The 18,353-nt window shown below is 36.5% G+C and overlaps 2 protein-coding genes across 4 annotated transcripts; one reads left to right on the top strand and one right to left on the bottom strand.

Annotated features, from left to right (window-relative positions):
• The first annotated feature begins 919 nt into the window (after positions 1 to 919).
• Positions 920 to 10,521, top strand: LOC145602393 (uncharacterized). Of its 3 annotated transcripts, XR_014104542.1 has the most exons (10): positions 921 to 1,358; positions 1,481 to 1,515; positions 2,333 to 3,550; positions 3,891 to 3,979; positions 7,829 to 7,931; positions 8,003 to 8,107; positions 8,680 to 8,797; positions 9,435 to 9,614; positions 9,924 to 10,155; positions 10,313 to 10,521. XR_014104542.1 is itself a non-coding variant. In XM_081658587.1 (9 exons), exons 1-9 carry the CDS (start codon positions 1,133 to 1,135, stop codon positions 10,073 to 10,075), a joined length of 2,217 nt encoding a protein of 738 aa, XP_081514713.1. In that variant the 5' UTR covers positions 920 to 1,132; the 3' UTR covers positions 10,076 to 10,521. The 3 variants fall into 3 exon arrangements, 2 of the variants coding, with proteins under 2 accessions (XP_081514713.1, XP_081514712.1); XM_081658587.1 differs by having other exon boundaries at positions 920 to 1,358; positions 1,490 to 1,515; positions 9,924 to 10,521; XM_081658586.1 differs by having other exon boundaries at positions 9,924 to 10,521.
• A 2,291-nt stretch (positions 10,522 to 12,812) lies between these two features.
• LOC145602539 (uncharacterized) lies at positions 12,813 to 16,448 on the bottom strand. Its single transcript, XM_081658731.1, has 2 exons — positions 16,364 to 16,448; positions 12,813 to 15,218 (listed from the first exon to the last, which is right to left on the bottom strand). Exon 2 carries the CDS (start codon positions 14,487 to 14,489, stop codon positions 13,044 to 13,046), a length of 1,446 nt encoding a protein of 481 aa, XP_081514857.1. The 5' UTR covers positions 14,490 to 15,218; positions 16,364 to 16,448; the 3' UTR covers positions 12,813 to 13,043.
• Between the last annotated feature and the right edge of the window lie 1,905 nt (positions 16,449 to 18,353).

Consider the following 18,353-nt stretch of genomic DNA (forward strand, 5'->3'; position numbering starts at 1 on the left):
CTTCGTACCCGCCTCATCCCCACCTCACACCCACATCTATATATTTTATATACTTGTATACTATTTTATATATAAAAAAATTGTAGATATAATGATTTATAATACACTAATTTTATAATTAAAAAAAGTGTGTAATATTAATAATAATTTTATTTGTTGTAATTTATACGTAGTATTAAATATGTTGGATTATGTATTGTGAGGTGGGTCTTAGGGTGGGGATTAAGCGGGTCTTAGGTGGGGATGGATATCCAAGTGGGGGGTGGGGCGGGGATGGTTTTGGAATTGTACCCGCCGGGGCGGGGATGGGGACGGGGATGGGTATGAAATTTTTAGATGGGGATGGGGATGGGGATGGGAAGGCCAACATCCGCCCCGACCCGCCCATTGACATCCCTAAATATTACAACACAACCTTGATAATGTGTGCTAAAATGGGCCAACTTTTTCATTAAAGCCCGGACCAAATCGGCTAATTTAATTTTTAACATCTCAATTAGTCTTTTATATATGCATTTAAGGATTAAATAAATAGTTAAGAAATGTGTTAAAAAAAAAGGTTAAGAAATTAGGGATCATCATGAACAAATGCACAATGTATAGACAATCAAATGAATTGTTAGGATTGCAATGAGCCAATGATCCAAGCAATGATGAACAATTCAAAGGATCATGTTTGTGTTCGATTTCGAGACCATTCTAAGCTATTTGCCCAATCCAGACATATAATTTAAATCGCGATTTTGACATCCTTGCCTATATACCAGACCAATGACTCCACTAACTTTTCTAATAACTACAATACCGATCAAAACCTTTCTCAAATAAAAATATATCTCGTGCTAATGCATAGGTATCGCATGATGTACAATTGTACATACTAGTCCAATGTAAAAATAACAATAACACAACATTGAAGTTATCAAGTTATGAACAAGACTTTCATTTTCACAAAAGCATAGATTCGTTTACAGATGCGTAAGATGCTCCAAAAATCCAACACATACACCACGAATAATTATAAAACCATTCTACTAGATTCGTAAAAATTCTCAGAAATTAAAACTAGTTTTTCGAACAGAGTTTCTCAAACTCAAAATAAAATTCCCCCAAATTCTCTCTCCATAATTTCATGTCCATCTTGCCCTCACACACCCATCAAGGTTCAGCATCATCGTCTTCGTCTTCCTCTGCTCAAAACCCTAATTTCAATCATGGCTTCTCAATCTCCATTGATGAACCTCAATCTCAACCTCAACACCAACAAAGTTCTCTCTCTTCCCCGCAAACTCCACCTCTCGATTCGCTTCGGATCTCCGACCCTCAATCTGAAGCTTCCTTCCCCAATTCAATTTCAGGTGATTTTTAGGGTTCTTGCTGTTGAATTTGGATCAATTGAGCTGATTAGGTTGATACTTGATAGTGATACTTTTGAATTTTTGCTTCTTATTGCAATTTCTTTTGGTTGTTGTGATTTTAGGAACTGCAGGAACTTCTAGTGGATCTTCCAAAAAGGTACATTTCAAAGATTGTTTTCTTCCCCTAGTTTTGTGTCATTTGGATTGTTTTCTGAGGTCTATTTTGAATTCTTCGTGTTTTGCTGTGTTACGATTGAGGAAGTGGTAGTGTTGTTTTATGAATGGCTCAATTTACACATAGTTAATTAAATCACTTCGAAGTCGGGAAGTCGTTGGACCGTGTTGGGGATACGGATAAATGTAACGGCTCAGGTGCAATTTGCTGATGGCTTAACACTTCTCCGGTCCACCTCTGAATTTGGATACTCTCTGATGCTTAATTTAGTTACAAAAAAAAATAAGAAATGCCACAAGCCCTCCATGAATACTAACTATTTCCATTGATTAATTACTGAAAGCTGGAAGTTCATTGAATAACTATTGCTCGCAATGGCAGTGTGTTTATTATAGTGGATTACAGAAAGTGTTCGTTCAATTTCATTTATCAACTATGTGAGACAAGCAAATTGGGTATACTAGAATAGATGAGGGACAATCATTATGGAGTGAAGGGAGAAATCATAGATTAAGGATGTTAAGAACTGATTTCTTGTCATGTAATGTTCTTTTCTTTAAAATATTTTTGCACGTTGTGGTGGGGTTGGAGGGTGGTGTTTATTGTAAATAGCTATATACTCTTTTTTTTTTGTTTGAAACCACGCTTTTAAGTAGGTTGGAGGTGGTAGAACAAAATCCTCTTTCAAATGTTGAGCAAGTTATTTGCCAGTATGAGTAAATGTGCGTGTATAAATCTGGATGTCATTTTATTTATTTATCTTTTGCACATTTTGATGATATACCCCTGATCTTTTTAGATGATTGGACATGGAAGTTCAAATGGTAAGAAGGCATCTAATCACAGTATCAACAATAGAGTTCAATCTCACTCTGTTGCTCAAGGAGGCGTTGGGTCTCCTCCATCCAGTGGGGAAGTTTCTGTCTCTCCGCCAAATGGTAGAGCAAGTGGTTCTGCGCGGAGAAGGTATCAAACAGTAAGCGGTAATCACTTACTAAATTTTCAGTATAATCCAATCTCTCGTTCTCAACCTAGGGGTCCTCCACTGAAAAAGCCTCAGAAGATTAAGCCTTACAACAAGGACCTTTTCCTCCAGGCTAACTACAAATTTGTTGTCTTGGATTCTGGAAGCTATACTATTGAATCTATGGATCCTGACAAAACATTACAGTGGGAGGATATAATATGTTTGAGATACTCAACTCCGCACCCTATTCAATGTCCAATTTGTTTGGATACTCCTCTCTGCCCACAGATCACATCTTGTGGACACATATTCTGTTTTCCATGTATCTTGCAATACTTACTTATGGGTGAGGAAAATCATAAAGCAGAATGCTGGAGAAAGTGCCCACTCTGTTTTATGATGATATCCTCAAGAGATTTATATACTATCTTTGCGGAAAATGTTACGGGCCACAATGTTGGTGATGTGCTAGATTTTATGCTTTTAACTCGGAAGAAAGACTCATTTTCTCTTCATGAAAAGGTCAAGGATGGAACGAGTAGCAAGTCTTGTGACTCCTTTTCAAAGTTCATTCTTACTTTGGATGTGGATCTCTCTGTTAGAGAAGCAATATCAGAATTGGATAATTGGCTAGCACGGGCTGAATCAGGGCTTGTTGATGACATAGAGAAGCTTCCATATGTTTGTGCTGCTATGGAACACTTGAAACAAAGAAAAAAATATTGGACTGCTCGTCAAAATTTTGGAGGCAGAAAATCTTCTGAAACTATTGATTGTGAACCTGCTAGCAGTGTCTATCCTAACTGCAAAGATGATGAGCTTGGACATGGAACTTCGTCTCCATCTATTCTGGATAACAAGGGGCCAAACGATGTAATGGCAGATGTTGTCCATGAAAGTGCTTGTTTAGTTCAGTCCTCTGAAAATGATGAATCACTTGAAGGACTTGATGTGTCCATGTCCTCTTCATATGAAGAAAGCAAGACCTTGCTAACTCCAGTAGGTTCCCCGGGAGACACCAAGGAAAAGGAATCATACAATTTCTACCAGGTATGTGAGGGTAATCCCTCAAATCATTGTCTTATGTTACTTACTAGTGTCGATATATGATTATCATACTACTATTAGCCCATGACTGTGTTGCTGTGTCAAGCGTCAACTGTCATTGACTTTGCTTGGTCAAAGGCTTGTTCATGTACATCAATTTTCTTTTAGAGCTGAATTAACATGGCGAATTGTAATATAGATTTAATAATTCTGTATGAGGGTTGCAATTGATGCCACATTTGGTCATTTGGAAGCTTCAATAGATCTGAAGCTTAAATCTTCTAATCCTTCCCAGATACCTATTCAATCTTAATGAGGCAAATGTACTTTTTATATTTTTCAGGCCGTTGATGGTCAGCCTATTATCCTTCATCCACTAAACATGAAGTGTCTTTTGCACCATTATGGTAGCTATGATCTGCTTCCTGCAAGGTATGCACCATTCTGTTTTTTTGTTGGCTACAAAAAGAAAGACTTACTATTCCCTCCAATACTTTTTGTTCTTTCCAATATGGCCAATATTATTTATTAAAGAGAACTTTTATAATTATTCAAATATAAATGAAAAATCATATGCATGTGGGGTCTTGTTTGATTTGTCTCAATGAATACTTTCATATCAATTTTTATAATTTTTTTCTAACATGTAATTAAAGATATTAACGACAAAAAAAATGTGCTTTGTAAATGGGCCAAAAAAAGGGGGAAGAACATTTAGGATCAAAAGGATTATTTTTAGGGCTTCCTGGTTAAGGACAGTTTAATAGAGGTTTTTGATCCCTATGAGATTGCTTTAAATTGTGTGAATTAGTTATATTCTATCAATCCTCTTCATATGATGGCAATTTATGTGCTATAACTAGTGCCTTCAGGGCCGACATTTTTGCCTCTATGGACCGACATTGGCAAAATAATTGACCCTTCAGGTTTGGTTCTAAAACGTAAATGGTTTTGTTATGCAGCACAATACTAGCAAAGATATATTGCATAAAGTTAGAATGAGTTAAGTAAAGCTGGTGTATGGGTTGACTTAATTATGGTGCAATTTAGAATAGAAATAGAACTTTGATGATTTGATGATTGACAAGATTCTCTTAGGGGGAAAATAGGAAGATCACTCTAGTTTAACACTTCCTCCGTTTCATATTAATTGACACACTTTCTTTAGGCGCTATTGCCAATGCATTACTTCAAATGGTTATATCTTCAATTATGCACAACAAAAAATAATAAAAATTTTGTATATGGAAAATAAACTTTGAGACAAATCAAACAAGACCCCACTTTACTATGTTATTTCTTACAAATAAATCACAAAATGAAGTTAAAGTAAATTATGTGAATTCTAGCAAAAGTTAAAACACATCAATTAAAATGAAACAGAGGAGTATATGTTTGTTTTATGTCAGCTTTGGATATAAAATATGAAGAGAAATGAGGTGTACATCACCTTCTTGGGATGGAATGTGTTGACCTACAGTTCTCTCTATAGTGAGCTAAGGTTTAAGCCCTTAAACCCTAGTGTTTGAGGTAGTTCACGTGGTGTACCATCTGTTCTAGGTAGCACCGATACGGATACGGATACAAAATCGGGGACGGGAACAGGGACGTAAAATGGCAAAATCAATATTATAAAAAAAACAGGTACGATATGGATATGACAATTATTTATAAAATAAAAATTTAAATCCACTTATTTTTTTTGGAGGGAATTAAAATTTTACACATAAAGCGACTAATGTGAGTTGAAAAGTTAACAGTCTTTAACCTTTAAAATAAAATAATAAAAAAAACAAGAGTAAAATAGGAAAAGGAAGAGTTGTGTATAGTTGTGCGAGGTTTTATCGCATGTGAACTACTACCTCTTTACAGCTTTACTCCTAATAAGTCCTAATCAAGATTAAAAAAAAAAAAAAAGAAAAAGAAAAAAACCTAGTTAACATTCTTTCTCCTCTTAACATTATTCGGAGTATTTGCCGACGAGCATGGTGTTGGAAGTTGACCCACCGCAACAACTCTCTATTTCACACAAACTAATGCGTAGGACAATTGCAATTTGTCAACATAGACAAAGACCACTTTTTAGGGTTCTAGAGGTGGTCGGTTTTTAGGTAAGTAAAAGGGCTTTAAGTAAGTAAAAGGGTTTTTTCTAGAATGGCCTGGGCTCAGTTGGGTTTGGGACGTCGAAAAATAGTCGAAATGTCCCCATCTCTCATCCTTGCCGTACCCAAAAATCCTTCGCGTACCACTTCTCAAGGAAACATCGGGGACGTATTTTTTCCATCCTCGTAACGTACCAATCCCCTGTACAGGAAATGGCCTAAAAATGTCGTACCCGTGCGTCCTAGCATCTGTTTGCCATAGGTTGTGGTATGCTTCAATTGGATGCTTATCTTAATTAACTAGAGGAGAGGTGGAGCAGTGTTTGAAAAAGTGCGCCTCCGTGCGTCCTAGCATCTGTTTGCCATAGGTTGTGGTATGCTTCAATTGGATGCTTATCTTAATTAACTAGAGGAGAGGTGGAGCAGTGTTTGAAAAAGTGCGCCTTTGGCGCAAGGCGTTAGAGGTCATGCGCTTTTTATGGTCTGGGCGAGGCGACTTCAATGAGGCGCGCCTAGGCGCACCAAGGCGTAGCTTGAGGCGCACCAAGGCTAATGAGTTTTTTTCCAGATTTTTTTTGTTTCTTATTATATGCGCGGATGCGCCTCACTTCAATGAGGCGCGCTAAGGTACTCCAAAACACCTTGGTGCGCCTTGAGCCTCTTTATACATTGGAGTGGAGAAAGAGAGGATGATCATTATTGCATTCATATAGTCATGTCTGGGATGACAATCATAAACCAAAAATTCTTGTCTAGCTGTCTTACCTCTTTGTCTATGGCACATTGTTGGTAATGGTTCCGCATTGGAATTGATGTGGTTGGCATTGATAAAATATAGGTGATTTGCTGATTTAGTTAGATAGTTCTCATATTTTTTCAATTTGTCATTGCTCTAGATCCCTCTTGGAAATTGTTTAAAGTTTCTATTGGATGTTGGGTGGCCATGGGGGATGCTTTCACGCTATAGTTAAATGTCTAGAGACTTGATACTAATGACCAATGTTTATGCTCTCTTTAAGTTCTCTTGATACTAATATCTATAGACTTGATACTAATGTAGCACCTATGTTTACCTTCTATAAGGATCACTCCTATAAATGATATGGACCCTCTTACAACAGTAGTTACAACTATATACTATAACAACCACCAACAATGACTTGAGTCACCTTCCCTATTGCCTACTGTTCTCTCTTCATCTTCTTCCTTATATTTGTAACTTCAATTAAATCCTTTTCTTATATATAGTTTTTTATCTTTCATATCCTTTCTATTATAGTTTCTTATTTGATTCTCCGACTATGAGTATAATATCTGGTATTTTCTCATCATCTAACATTTTTTTTTTAAATTTATTTTTTCCTGGTCTTACATTAGATATAAAAAGTACCCTAGGATCAACCATCACACAATTTTTCAGAAGTCAATTATATTGCCTAAAATTAAATGCTGGTCAAATAGAGGTTTGTAATGCCTCCTTCTAGACCACATACTTTGCTTAGTGCTAATGTATACAAAACTTAAATGACAGAGTATAAAACATATTCCTAATGGTTAAGCTAATGGTTGATGCTCTCATGTGAGGGGTTGTGATAGAGTATAAAACATATTCTGATATTCCTGGGCCTCAACAAGTATCTTAAGCTTTTGGTTGGGATGGTCCTTTAACATCAAAGGCATGAGTTGAAAGAATTAGTACCTGCAGGAAGTTAGTAGAGGTGACAGGTGAGTGGAATATAGGGGAGAAGAGGGGACTCGTGTGTGAGTTTGTGGCATATCTGTTTTCTTTACCTTGGGACTTGGAAGAGTAACAGAGATTTTTTAAGCTATCATCTCCTATTTTGTTCTGCAACTTTTCCTTTTCCTTTGAATTTCAGTTCATACAATGTTGCAACTAAAATGGGATGAAGGCATTATTTAATATTGGCATCCTCGTCAGATACCAATTTTTTTAGTGACAAAATTCTTGGAATGGAACTTTGGAAGGATTATGATTGGTTTTATTTATATGTAAAAATAAAATTTGCAGCTGTGTTGATCAGCATTTTAAGTTCACTTTCATATTAATTCATGCCAAGCATTTTCACTATAAATTGGTCTTCTTGTCTTTGCAATCATTATTGTACCTTTTACCAGCTTTGCATTACCCCGCATTCTGATTAAGCTGCATGAATTCTAGAGTGAGTGGAAAAATATTGCAATTGGAGTCTGTGACTCAGTCTGAGGCCATGAGGAGGCGCTACCGCTACCTGAGCCATTTTCCTTTGACGACCACATTTCAGGTAATGCTATAATGCTGTACTTGGTTTTTTTAATGGTTTGGATCTTGTCCTAATTCTAAAAGTGTTAACAGCTATGTGAAATTGACTTAAAAGACATCTTGCCTGCTGAAGCCTTGGCTCCTTTCAGGGATGATTTAAAGAAACGTGAAAGGCAGAGAAAGCAGCTTGCCAGAAAGGTATTGATAGGCTGATAGCTGATTAATTTATCTCAAGTTTTTTTGCTTTCTGCTGTCTTGTAAAGAACTAAAGATATATCAACTGGGAAGTAACGTTGTGCCTGAACTTATGATGAAGCGTGGTGCTTGGAATATGTATTTTGACAAGGAGTACTTCCATTCTTATCTTTTGACATTAGTTCTGGCTAAATCTGCTGTAGAAAAAAAGAGATGTCAAACCTTCCTTTTGTAAATTTAACAATCATAATTTTTTTTTTTTAAAAAAGATTGATAAGAATTAATTTTGTTATATTCTCGTGTTTGAACTTTCTATTGGTGATTGGCTTTTTTAACACTCTGTTGGTGTCTTGGTGAGAATGGTAGCTGCTAATTATCTAGCTCTTTGATGTGGTTATCTTCCACTCCTCATTCTCTGTAGCTGTAAACTATGTATGGTGTGTGGCGTAAATGATATTTTGTGTGCTATGGGTGATTAAATGCTCTGTGAATTCTACGTGTTTTCTGTGATCAGACTGAATTACATAAATTTGACATTTTTAAATTTTCTCCTGTTGGCTTTTTTGCACATGCAGGAACACGAGGATAAAATCAAAGCTGAAGCTGATACTTCATATTCCCTACCTGTTCATTACAATAATAATATGCAAGCTTATGATAGCTCATCTACTTTCTCCATGGACGACTTTGAAGGTAATAGTATGTTCTAGATTTTGTCATCCTCACACAAGTTTAATCTACTTAGAAATTTCTTTATTGTGTAATTTGAAACCAATTGGTAATTTTTGCTCAACACTGTAATTTCCAAAAAGTTGAAAAAAGAAGCTTGTAAGGCTAGCTGGTTATGAAATTATAGCCTAATGAGTAATGATCACTTTGACATAATGTCTAAACTTTACATATCTTCCTGTCAAATTTGTTACCCTATTCTATTACTTATTTAGCATTTCACTTGCTCATAACAAAACAGCTACAAGTTATTAGCTAAAACTATGGAACACTTTTTTTACAAATAGCTAGTACAAACATCTAGTCAAAACATCTTATGCAACCAACTAGTCAAATTAGCTAATGCAACCAGCACTTAACAACCAAGCATAACTTAGACTATTGGGAAACAACTTTGTTTTTTGTGATTTGCTTCCTTCTCCAATGTCCTGCTCTATGCAACAGTTTGCTGTTCTGATATTTTGGTGGTTTGTTTATAAGATCCTGTCACATAGTTTCTATCTTGGTTAAAATCATCACATCAAGTTAATAAGTTAATAATTCCGTTGTTATAAAGTACTGATGATTGCAAGTTCACTGATAGATTTGTTTTATGATTCAGCTCTTGGAAGTCCTGCCTCAACAGTGGCTGCATCAAGCCCTTCAGTTCAAGGACGACAATTATTCTCAAATGTTGCGAGGCTGGGTTTTGCAGCAGGGTGTGGTTCTCCTTCCTTGCATATTCAAGAAACTACACCTGAAGCTGATGTTGGAAGGACTAGTTCTTCCACCGGGATTAATGGTACTCTATTCTTAGTAACTTGAGCCATTCAGATATGCAACGTGGGGAACCATCATGTTTGATCTGGATTATAAACTGCCACCATGCCCCATTACCTTAGTCTTGCTACTTAATATTGGAGAAAGCAGTATTAACCGCTTTCTGATGTATATAGATCATTGGATAATAAGCTTGTTATCTGGTAGATGATGGGGTGGTCATTTTTAGCTTTAAGCTGGGTGTATTGAGTTATTGACCTGTTTTTCTACCACTGCAATAATCGATTTAAATATAAATTGTGATCTGATTTAGGATTTGGTGCTTGTGTAGGGTCAACAAATCAAGGTGTCCAGACTGTACACTCGTTTGCAAATGTAATTTCCCGGGAGAGACCAGAGACACGCAAGACCAATGAAACTGGGAAGAAGGGTAAGAAATCAAGTCGTGTACTCCTGTCTACTGCTGGTGGTCGCCGCTACTAGAAATCTGCCTTTCACCGTTCTTTACCCTAGCTTCTGCCATCATATTCTGTATTATATGGACGACTAAGTTCAAGTTTGTGGTGAGTTTAAGTTCAACCAATAAAATGTAGTTAGGATTTGTATACATGTTTATCTGAGTTCATGTGAATGCAACAAAAGCTTGTCAATGGCTTATAAATGTCATTACTAAGCCTAAGTGCTATCAATGCTTGCTGATTTTCCTATTGTGTTTGTTAGCTTCTTGTCTTCCTGAGACGTGGAAATCTGTTTGCCGTTCATAGAGATGATTTTATAAAGGACGATTGAGTACTAAAGTTTCCAGACAGTAACTCTTGAGGGATTGAAAATATTTATTTATTTAGAAACTCTTGAGGGATTGAAGATATTTATTTATTTATTTATTTATGTAATATATTTTGATGAGTGGACTTACTATAAGTATGAAATCAAGGCCTCCTTTGGATTCTAATGACCTAGCATGGCGCCAAACGACTAGAAATTTTCATTCAGGTGAGCTTAGTTAGGGTTTATTCTATAATCCTTTTTTTTTTTTTTTTTTTTTGGAAAAATTGAGTTATAAATCTCAACTTTGGGCGATTTACTATGAAAAATCTCAACTATGCATTATCCCTTAAAAATCCTAACTTTGATACCCATTTTCTTGTAAAGATCCCAACAGGTTACCAAACATGTTACTTCATGTTACAATTCACGTGTCAACATGGAATTGGTCAAAAAAATAATTAAAAAAAAAAACTAAAAAAAAAAAAATTAATTCAAAAAAAAAAAATTAAAAAAAAAAAAAATCAAAACAGCAGCCCACACCCAATCTCTGAAAACACCCTACTCGCACCCCACCCTCGCCGGATTATCGCCCCCCACCCCCGATAACCCCTCCCCGTCGCCGGATTCCAACGACCATCCCTCCCCCACCCTCGAAACCCACCCCTTTCCCTCCCCCCACCCTTGCGAAACCCTCCCACCATAAACCGGAAAACCGTGGGTTGATTTCAGGGGTGGGGGAAGGGAGGGGGCCGATTTCGAGGGTGGGGGTTTTGGGAGGGGGTTTTCCAGTTTAGGGTGGGAGTGTTTCGCGAGGGTGGTGGGAGGGAAAGGGGTGGGTTTCGATGGTGGGTGGTTTTTGCCTGATTTCGGCGACGGGAAGGGGTTATCGGGGGTGGGGAAGGGGTGGGCGCCGTTTTCCAATGGCAAGGGAGGGGTTTCCCGGGATGAGGGGTGATTTCTCTGCGGGGTGGGGGTGGGAGTGAGGTGTTTTCCGGGATGGGGATGGGGTGGTTTTTTTAAATTTTTTTTTTTTTTTGAATAAATCATATTTTAAAAAAGTAATTTTATTTTTTGGACCACTAAAATTCTGACAAGTGGTTATTTTCTTATAGAAAAAAATGAGTTAACCTTCCATTCAGGTTACCGGTCATATGGGATCTTTAAAAGAAGATGGGTATCAAAGTTGGGATTTTTGGGGGATAACTCATAGTTTGAATTTTTCATAGTAAATCGCCCAAAGTTGGGATTTATAAACTCAAATTTTCCTTTTTTTTTTTTTTTTTTTTGAAATGAAAAGAAGTACTCCCTCCGTCCCTAAATTGCATTCCTCCTTACTATTTTTGGTATTCCAAAATTACATTCCTCCTTTCTATTTTTGGTAAGTTTTTTTATTAAATCAACTCTCTTTTTCTGTTTTATATTTAATGCTTTCTCACTCATCTTTACTTAATCTCACTCATAATCCTTGTGCCAAATTACAATGAATATGACTGGTTAAAATTTTTTAATTAGGATCATATGATTGGTCTTTTTTTTGTTTGCAAAGGATTGATGACTTGTAATGAGTAATAACTAATCTATCTTTGTACTTCCAACTGGATTATCTAATTATTGTTATTTGTCTTATTCTTCCCTTCTTAATTCCCGTATAAATTTTCAAAGAGGAATGTAATTTAGGGACGGAGGGAGTAACTATTATTAGCATTGAACTAGCAAAATCTTAAAATATGACCAAGTGTATGAATGATTCTTATCTATTAATAATCAAAGCATTGCATATCACACTTTATGAGATAGCGAAGACAAATAAAATTAAATTGGGAGCACTACAATGATAATTTCAGTATCTACTGGTACGCAATCAGAGAAATTTCAGATGGAGGGATACTTAAATAAGTTGAAGGCTATATTATATAAGGGTCAGGCACCTCCAAAGTGAGGAACCCAAAATGCAGAGCTGAAATAACGATTGAGCCAGGGTTTGATCTGTGCAGCACGCGTGTTGCGCAGATAGCTGCAACAAGCTATATGGATATCCATCTTCATTAGTAAAAGAGTAGTAATAGTAGCAAAAGATGGCCTTGTGCAGTTGTGCTCTGTATTCCAGTAATAGTTTGGTTTTAGGTAAACAAAGCTATTGCTACTGCAACATTGGATAAATTCCGCTAATCATGCAGCTAACTGCGAAAATAATTTGACATTGCACTCTTATCATATGGGCTATGGCAGAATACTAAACAACCAAAAATTGGGACACACATCAGTTACAAATTAACATCGGAAATCATGTCTTCCATCCAATTGGCATCAAGATTAAACCAATGACTGACATAATTCATTCTAATTTCAAGTACTACGTACAGTGTAATCATTACTCAAAAGTTCTGACGGGAAAGGAGTTGATGGACTGACTTATACTTCATTCTAATATCGAGTGTACTGTAACCATTCTACAACAATAATTGGCGTCATAGACCCTTAATTTCCAAATCCAGTTAACAATAACTATTCAGGAGTTTAACCTGCTGGAATTATAGTAAAGCAATTAGCGTCTGATGAGTAAAGGGCAGCCACCCGATGTACAGTAAACATTTAAACTATTTACAGATCGTTAGAAAGTCAAGAGTATAACTCACCATAATCATAGAAAAATTGAGGAACTACTGCAAGTCATGCCTACATTTTAGGAATTAGAAATAAGTGGAGGCAAAGAATCAGGTTCTAGGTGCCAAGAACATTCAGGTATACCATGGGCTTCAATTCCTGGGACAACAAATGCCTCAATTCGGTGTGAAAAGCTAAGCATCTCTGATCTTGGAACTACTCGGCTTAATGCAAACCCATCACAGAGTTGTTTCTGGAAAAAAGTTTTATATCCCGGAACTTCTTCTAATCTAGTAGTACTCAGGCCAGAAGGCTCTGTGAAATCTGAAGTTATTTCAACTATCCGACAATGATAGACTCTAAAGTCCTGTTGCTTCCATTTTCTATTCCAGTTTTTGTACATCGCCCATATCTCACCTTTCTTGGGATAAATTCTGTAAAACATATTCTTGGTAGTTCGGTCACAATCTACCAAATGAGAGAAATTACTCAAAGGCATAACAGCAATCCTGGAACCTAGTTTAAATATTCCACAACCAACAGGTAAGTTCTCTTCGATCCAAGAAATCTCTTCATTATCCATAGGATTGGGATGAGGCTCCAAAAAAGTCACTTCAACTGCTCCAGCCAGAAAAACTTTATTCACTAGTGCATACTGCCTAGGCATTTGGTCGGAGCCATCATAGACTGCCCATACTTGACTTGGAGTAAAATCTTTGGTTGTCCACTCCATTTTTAGTGAATTACCTACCGAATCCACTGATGAAGGGCATGATGTAGGCCTCTGACTGGTTGAGGAGTTGATGGACAAAGGATCTTGCTGTGGCATATCACCAAATATTCCAATCAATTTCCCACCTTCTAAATCACATGCTGGAAGTTGATGTGAAAAGCGATACAAAAACTCTGCAGGGATTTTGAAAGTACGCTCTTGAGCAACTTCAGTCTCTCTTTTGTAAATATTGTTTGAATAATCAACCTTGACTAAGGGCACAGCAAGCATACCATCCTCTGAGTAACCTTCAATTATCCTTATTACCTGTAAACTACATGCTTTCTTAGATTCAGGGTTTTCCAACCATTCAAAAGGTCGCCAGTCTTTATAAACTGCCCAAACTTCATCTTCTTGTGGGAAAATTTCAAATTCATCATAAGTTGGGCTGACTGTACAAGGAACCACATGGGAGAAAATAGCAGGATCAACTATAGATTCTTCATTTTCATGTAAATTGAATAATCCACATACCACAGGCAGTCTGACTTCACACCATTTTCTTTCATCTTCATTTTGTGGTATAGGTCGCAACCAAGTAACATCGAGCCTGAAAGGTGATTCTGAAACGTTATTGATGCGAGCATACCTACGAGGAAAATTGTCACTATCATAAGCAGCCCAAATTTGACCAACTTCAAAAGCTTCTGCCTTCTTTGCATCATCAAAGTTAATAAAATTTTCATGATTCACATGATTTGTAGTGGCTCTTAAATTCTGAAGTGACTTCTCATTCGAAAGATCAAAATCCATAGCTGTAGCCACATTGGTATCAGTAGTCTGAGTAAACTCTCACTTCAAAGTGGAAGAATAAAAATTCAATTCTGTAGAGTTTATTCCCTTGTTCTGTTGATTATTATCGGCATCATCTGAATCATCAACTTCAATAGGTGTTAAACTTATTTCACCGATACCTACAAGACCTATTGCAGCATCTGCATTCTTAGAAGCAGAACTTTCACAGACAGGTGAGGAATCATGTTCTTGACTCAAACTCCTACCATTCTGATGCCCCATATCACCAAGAGAACTCACAGACGGAACAAATGATTCACTAACATCCATGCTTGTCAGCCTTCTTGAGTTAAAGATCCATGCTTTAGATGCGTTTGAAAGAACAGCATAAGCTTCATGAACTAACTTCAAAGCAGTGACAGACCCAGGAAAGTCATCTTTTATTCCTTCTAATAGGCTAACGAGTTTATTGTACTTCGACTTTATTTGAGAATTATTAGCTTCTGGACTAAGTTCAAGAACCCAATACCAATCAATTTCACCATTCAAAGTCAATTCCGATGTACACAAGATGTCACAAGCAGTTATCATCTGAGTAGCTATTTTGAAATCTGGAAACTGATTATGGGCTTCAAGCAGCTTAGATCTTGCACCAGCATAATCCCGGTTAGCAGCCATCCTTTTTGCAAATTCGATTTTTTCCAAAAAGCTAGACTTTTCCCCATCCATTTGTAAGAGATTAATTTCCTACAAAGTTGGTTAAAATTCTTAGTAAACAAATAATAGTTCAAGACCTGCTTAAAAACTAAAACCCTCCTAGCAAATACTCACAAAATAATCAGAAAACTACAACTGAACTACAGTACTACAAATGCATAAATCTTTGTCCTAAGTTGCAGATGATATACAAGTATCGAAAAAAAAAAAAAAAAAAAAAATTGAGAATAAAACTCGATTTTAAGTTAAACCTATTTTGTTTTCTCATAAAAACATGTGATATACCAAAATTTCCTCTTCCGACCACCTGCATCAAGTTGATGAACCCTCCTTATGCTACAAAGACATGCTAAAACTAGTTTAAGGAAAATGAAATCAAAGCAAGCATTTTTAAAATGATTATCGAAACAACGCTGATTAACTTAAAAGCAACATTCAGCAATACACTGAAGAAACTACATAATAGCACACATCTACATAATATTGAACTGATCAAAAGTACTCCCCTGATCGCGTTAAATTAACATTTGTAATCGCGCTGAATCAACATTTTATTAGGAGAACAAATACAGTATAGTACTTGCCTAGTTGCAAATTAGAAGATAAATGAGCTTTAAATTGTAGTAATTAAAACACGCTGTATTAACATAATATGTACTTTATTAAGAAAAACAATTGGGTTTATAAACAATGGTATTGGTATGTTTAATTGCATTGCATTATGTATGTATGAAAACTGTAAACATAAATCAACAAAAAAAATTGAAACTTTCACAGCTGCAATTACCAATGAAGAAAATAACTCTAGGAATTGAGAAAAAATATGCAAAAAAGAGAATTTAATTCCAAATTACTATGAAAACGGTAATAAATAAGAAAATTAGCACATCAATTTGAAGAAAAAATTGCAGCAATGTAAAGTTTCACTACTTCGAATGCAAATGGCAACAATATATAATATGCTCCAAATAATTTCCAATCTTGATTTCATTTTTTTACAATAAGAAGAAGAAATTAAAAGAATTACTCCACTTAAGCTTCAAAAATTCAAAATTAAGAAAAAAAAAAAGAAGCTATAAATAGAAATTCGCTAGACATTCATTACAGTATTACACTGATAAAAGGTTTTAAAATTAAACATTGAATTGGAAAGAGAAATAAGAAAAGATACTTACAGGAAAATTGTCGAACGATGTTGGGAATTCTCAAGAGAGTTGTGGAACTAGAAGTGAGAGGAGAGTGAAGAGTCTGTATTTTTTTTTTTTTTTTTTTTTTTTTTTTAATTTTTGTAGGATACAGGATACTTAATTTGTTTCCTCACTTTTTACCCCGATAATGAAATGAGTTACCACTTAAAAACAATTAACCAAATACGAAGTACATTCTAACGGAAACGGTAACCTGATTCTGTTTTAGCCCCTCAAAAAAAATTACACCAGACCAAACACCTCCTTGGCGAATTAGTAAACAAAATTGAACTAGAGAGGAAGGACAAAATTCTGGAAGCTGGCTTGGTTGGAAAAGAATCATGCTTTTTATTCTCTCTAGAACCAACTAATACTTGTAGTACCAACCCTTTTACATTTTAATCTTCATTATGTGTGAAAGGTAACCAATAAAATACTTGGACAGTTGGACTTTGAGAATTGGGAGGAGGAATTCTTGGTCTATAACTAAGTAAGTGTTTGCCTAGTTTCTACAAGGGTTTCTTTATCTAAAAAAAATAAAAACTGGGCCAAATAAGGGTTTTTTTAAAAAACAGAAACACTTTCTCAAGAAGCCCAGAGCAGCTTTGGGCAAAATGAGAAGCGCCAATTTTGAGCTTCTCTATATCAGTTTCTCGGGAGCTATTTTTCCCATTTAATGAAACTTTTTGTTGGACAAAAATAGTATGAATCATATTCAACAAAGCACCTAATCCCAAGAATCACATGCATAACACACAAGACACATAATTATACCTTTGAAGCGTGAATTCCACGAAACTGTTCGACAGGCAAATCAGGGAGAGAATAGAGCCCCAAGTGTTGCTCCTCTACTTAGTCCACGAGATTCAAACGAGCCGTCCACCAATACTAGATTGTTCGAGTGATTGAGGAAAACCGCGATCACCACCTTTTCGGACAACCGACCACTGCACGAACCACCACCACCACGAGACACCACCGTGCGCCGAGGAGGAGGAGAGAGCCGTGTGAGAGACGACTTTGAGAGGGGTTGGGTTTCGTGTTTGCTAATTCGGGTTTGATCAAAAGATCAGTAAACTGCCTACTTGTAAACCTAGGCACCTAGTCTATTTATAATCTCATTATAATTAGACTAGGGCATGAAGCCCAAAAGCCTCTTAAAGACCCTACATGGCCTGGCAACTAAAGTGATGAGGCCCATGATGATCAATGCGCGAATGATGTTTCTTTCCAACAACCCTAATAGTCGGCCTCTTTATTCTAGTCGTCATTCTTATGGCCTTTGGGGTTTACTTAAGGCGGACACTAATTTAAAACAGGGTTGTAACTGAAAAATTGGTAACGGCCAATCCACTCTAGCTGGGTCAGCTAAGTGGGGTTAATGGTATGCAATCCTGATGAGTTCAAACCCGGAATTCCTTGGCCAAATTCAGCTCCTCATACTATCAGTTTTTTCATCAATCATCACACAATGGGATTGGATACTACTAAAGTTGTCGACTGATTTGTTCCAGCGGATGCTTCGACAATCCTGCCAACGGAGATACCTGATACGACTCAGGATGATTTTCGTTATTGGGCGAGTGCCCCTTCTAGAAAGTACTCTATTAAACCTGGTTATGTAATGCTACAACAATAACTTCCTCCGACTTCCACATATTCCGCTGCTGACTCTTTCTGGAAGGTTCTTTGGTCTCTCCAGTTGCAGCCTAAATAAAAGTTGTTTTTATTGAAATTGCTACACAGCACTCTTGCAATCAAGGTGGAACTCGATCATAGAGGAGTTCCGATTCAAGACATGTTCTGTAGCACCTCTTCAATAATGTGCTTTAGTGCATGATCAGTTTGGAGGGGCGGATCAGAATTTAATGGAATTTCTCTCTCAGATTGGATCCAAGATTATATCTGACTTTTTTTTAGTCGTGATGGACCTTCTAGTACGTACTCGCTTAGGTACCTTCGTGGGTACGCTTTGGAG

Source organism: Chenopodium album, chromosome 21, assembly GCF_948465745.1.
Source record: "Chenopodium album chromosome 21, dcCheAlbu1.1, whole genome shotgun sequence".
Taxonomy (NCBI): domain Eukaryota; kingdom Viridiplantae; phylum Streptophyta; class Magnoliopsida; order Caryophyllales; family Amaranthaceae; genus Chenopodium; species Chenopodium album.

Bases quoted from the DNA above. Each gene is read 5' to 3' on its own strand.
- LOC145602539 (XM_081658731.1), bottom strand. From the start codon at position 14,489: ATGGATTTTGATCTTTCGAATGAGAAGTCACTTCAGAATTTAAGAGCC.
- LOC145602393 (XM_081658586.1), top strand. From the start codon at position 1,133: ATGTCCATCTTGCCCTCACACACCCATCAAGGTTCAGCATCATCGTCT. The intron at 3,551-3,890 runs GTATGTGAGGGT...TATATTTTTCAG, and splicing joins AATCATACAATTTCTACCAG to GCCGTTGATGGTCAGCCTAT. The intron at 8,798-9,434 runs GTAATAGTATGT...TTTATGATTCAG, and splicing joins CTCCATGGACGACTTTGAAG to CTCTTGGAAGTCCTGCCTCA.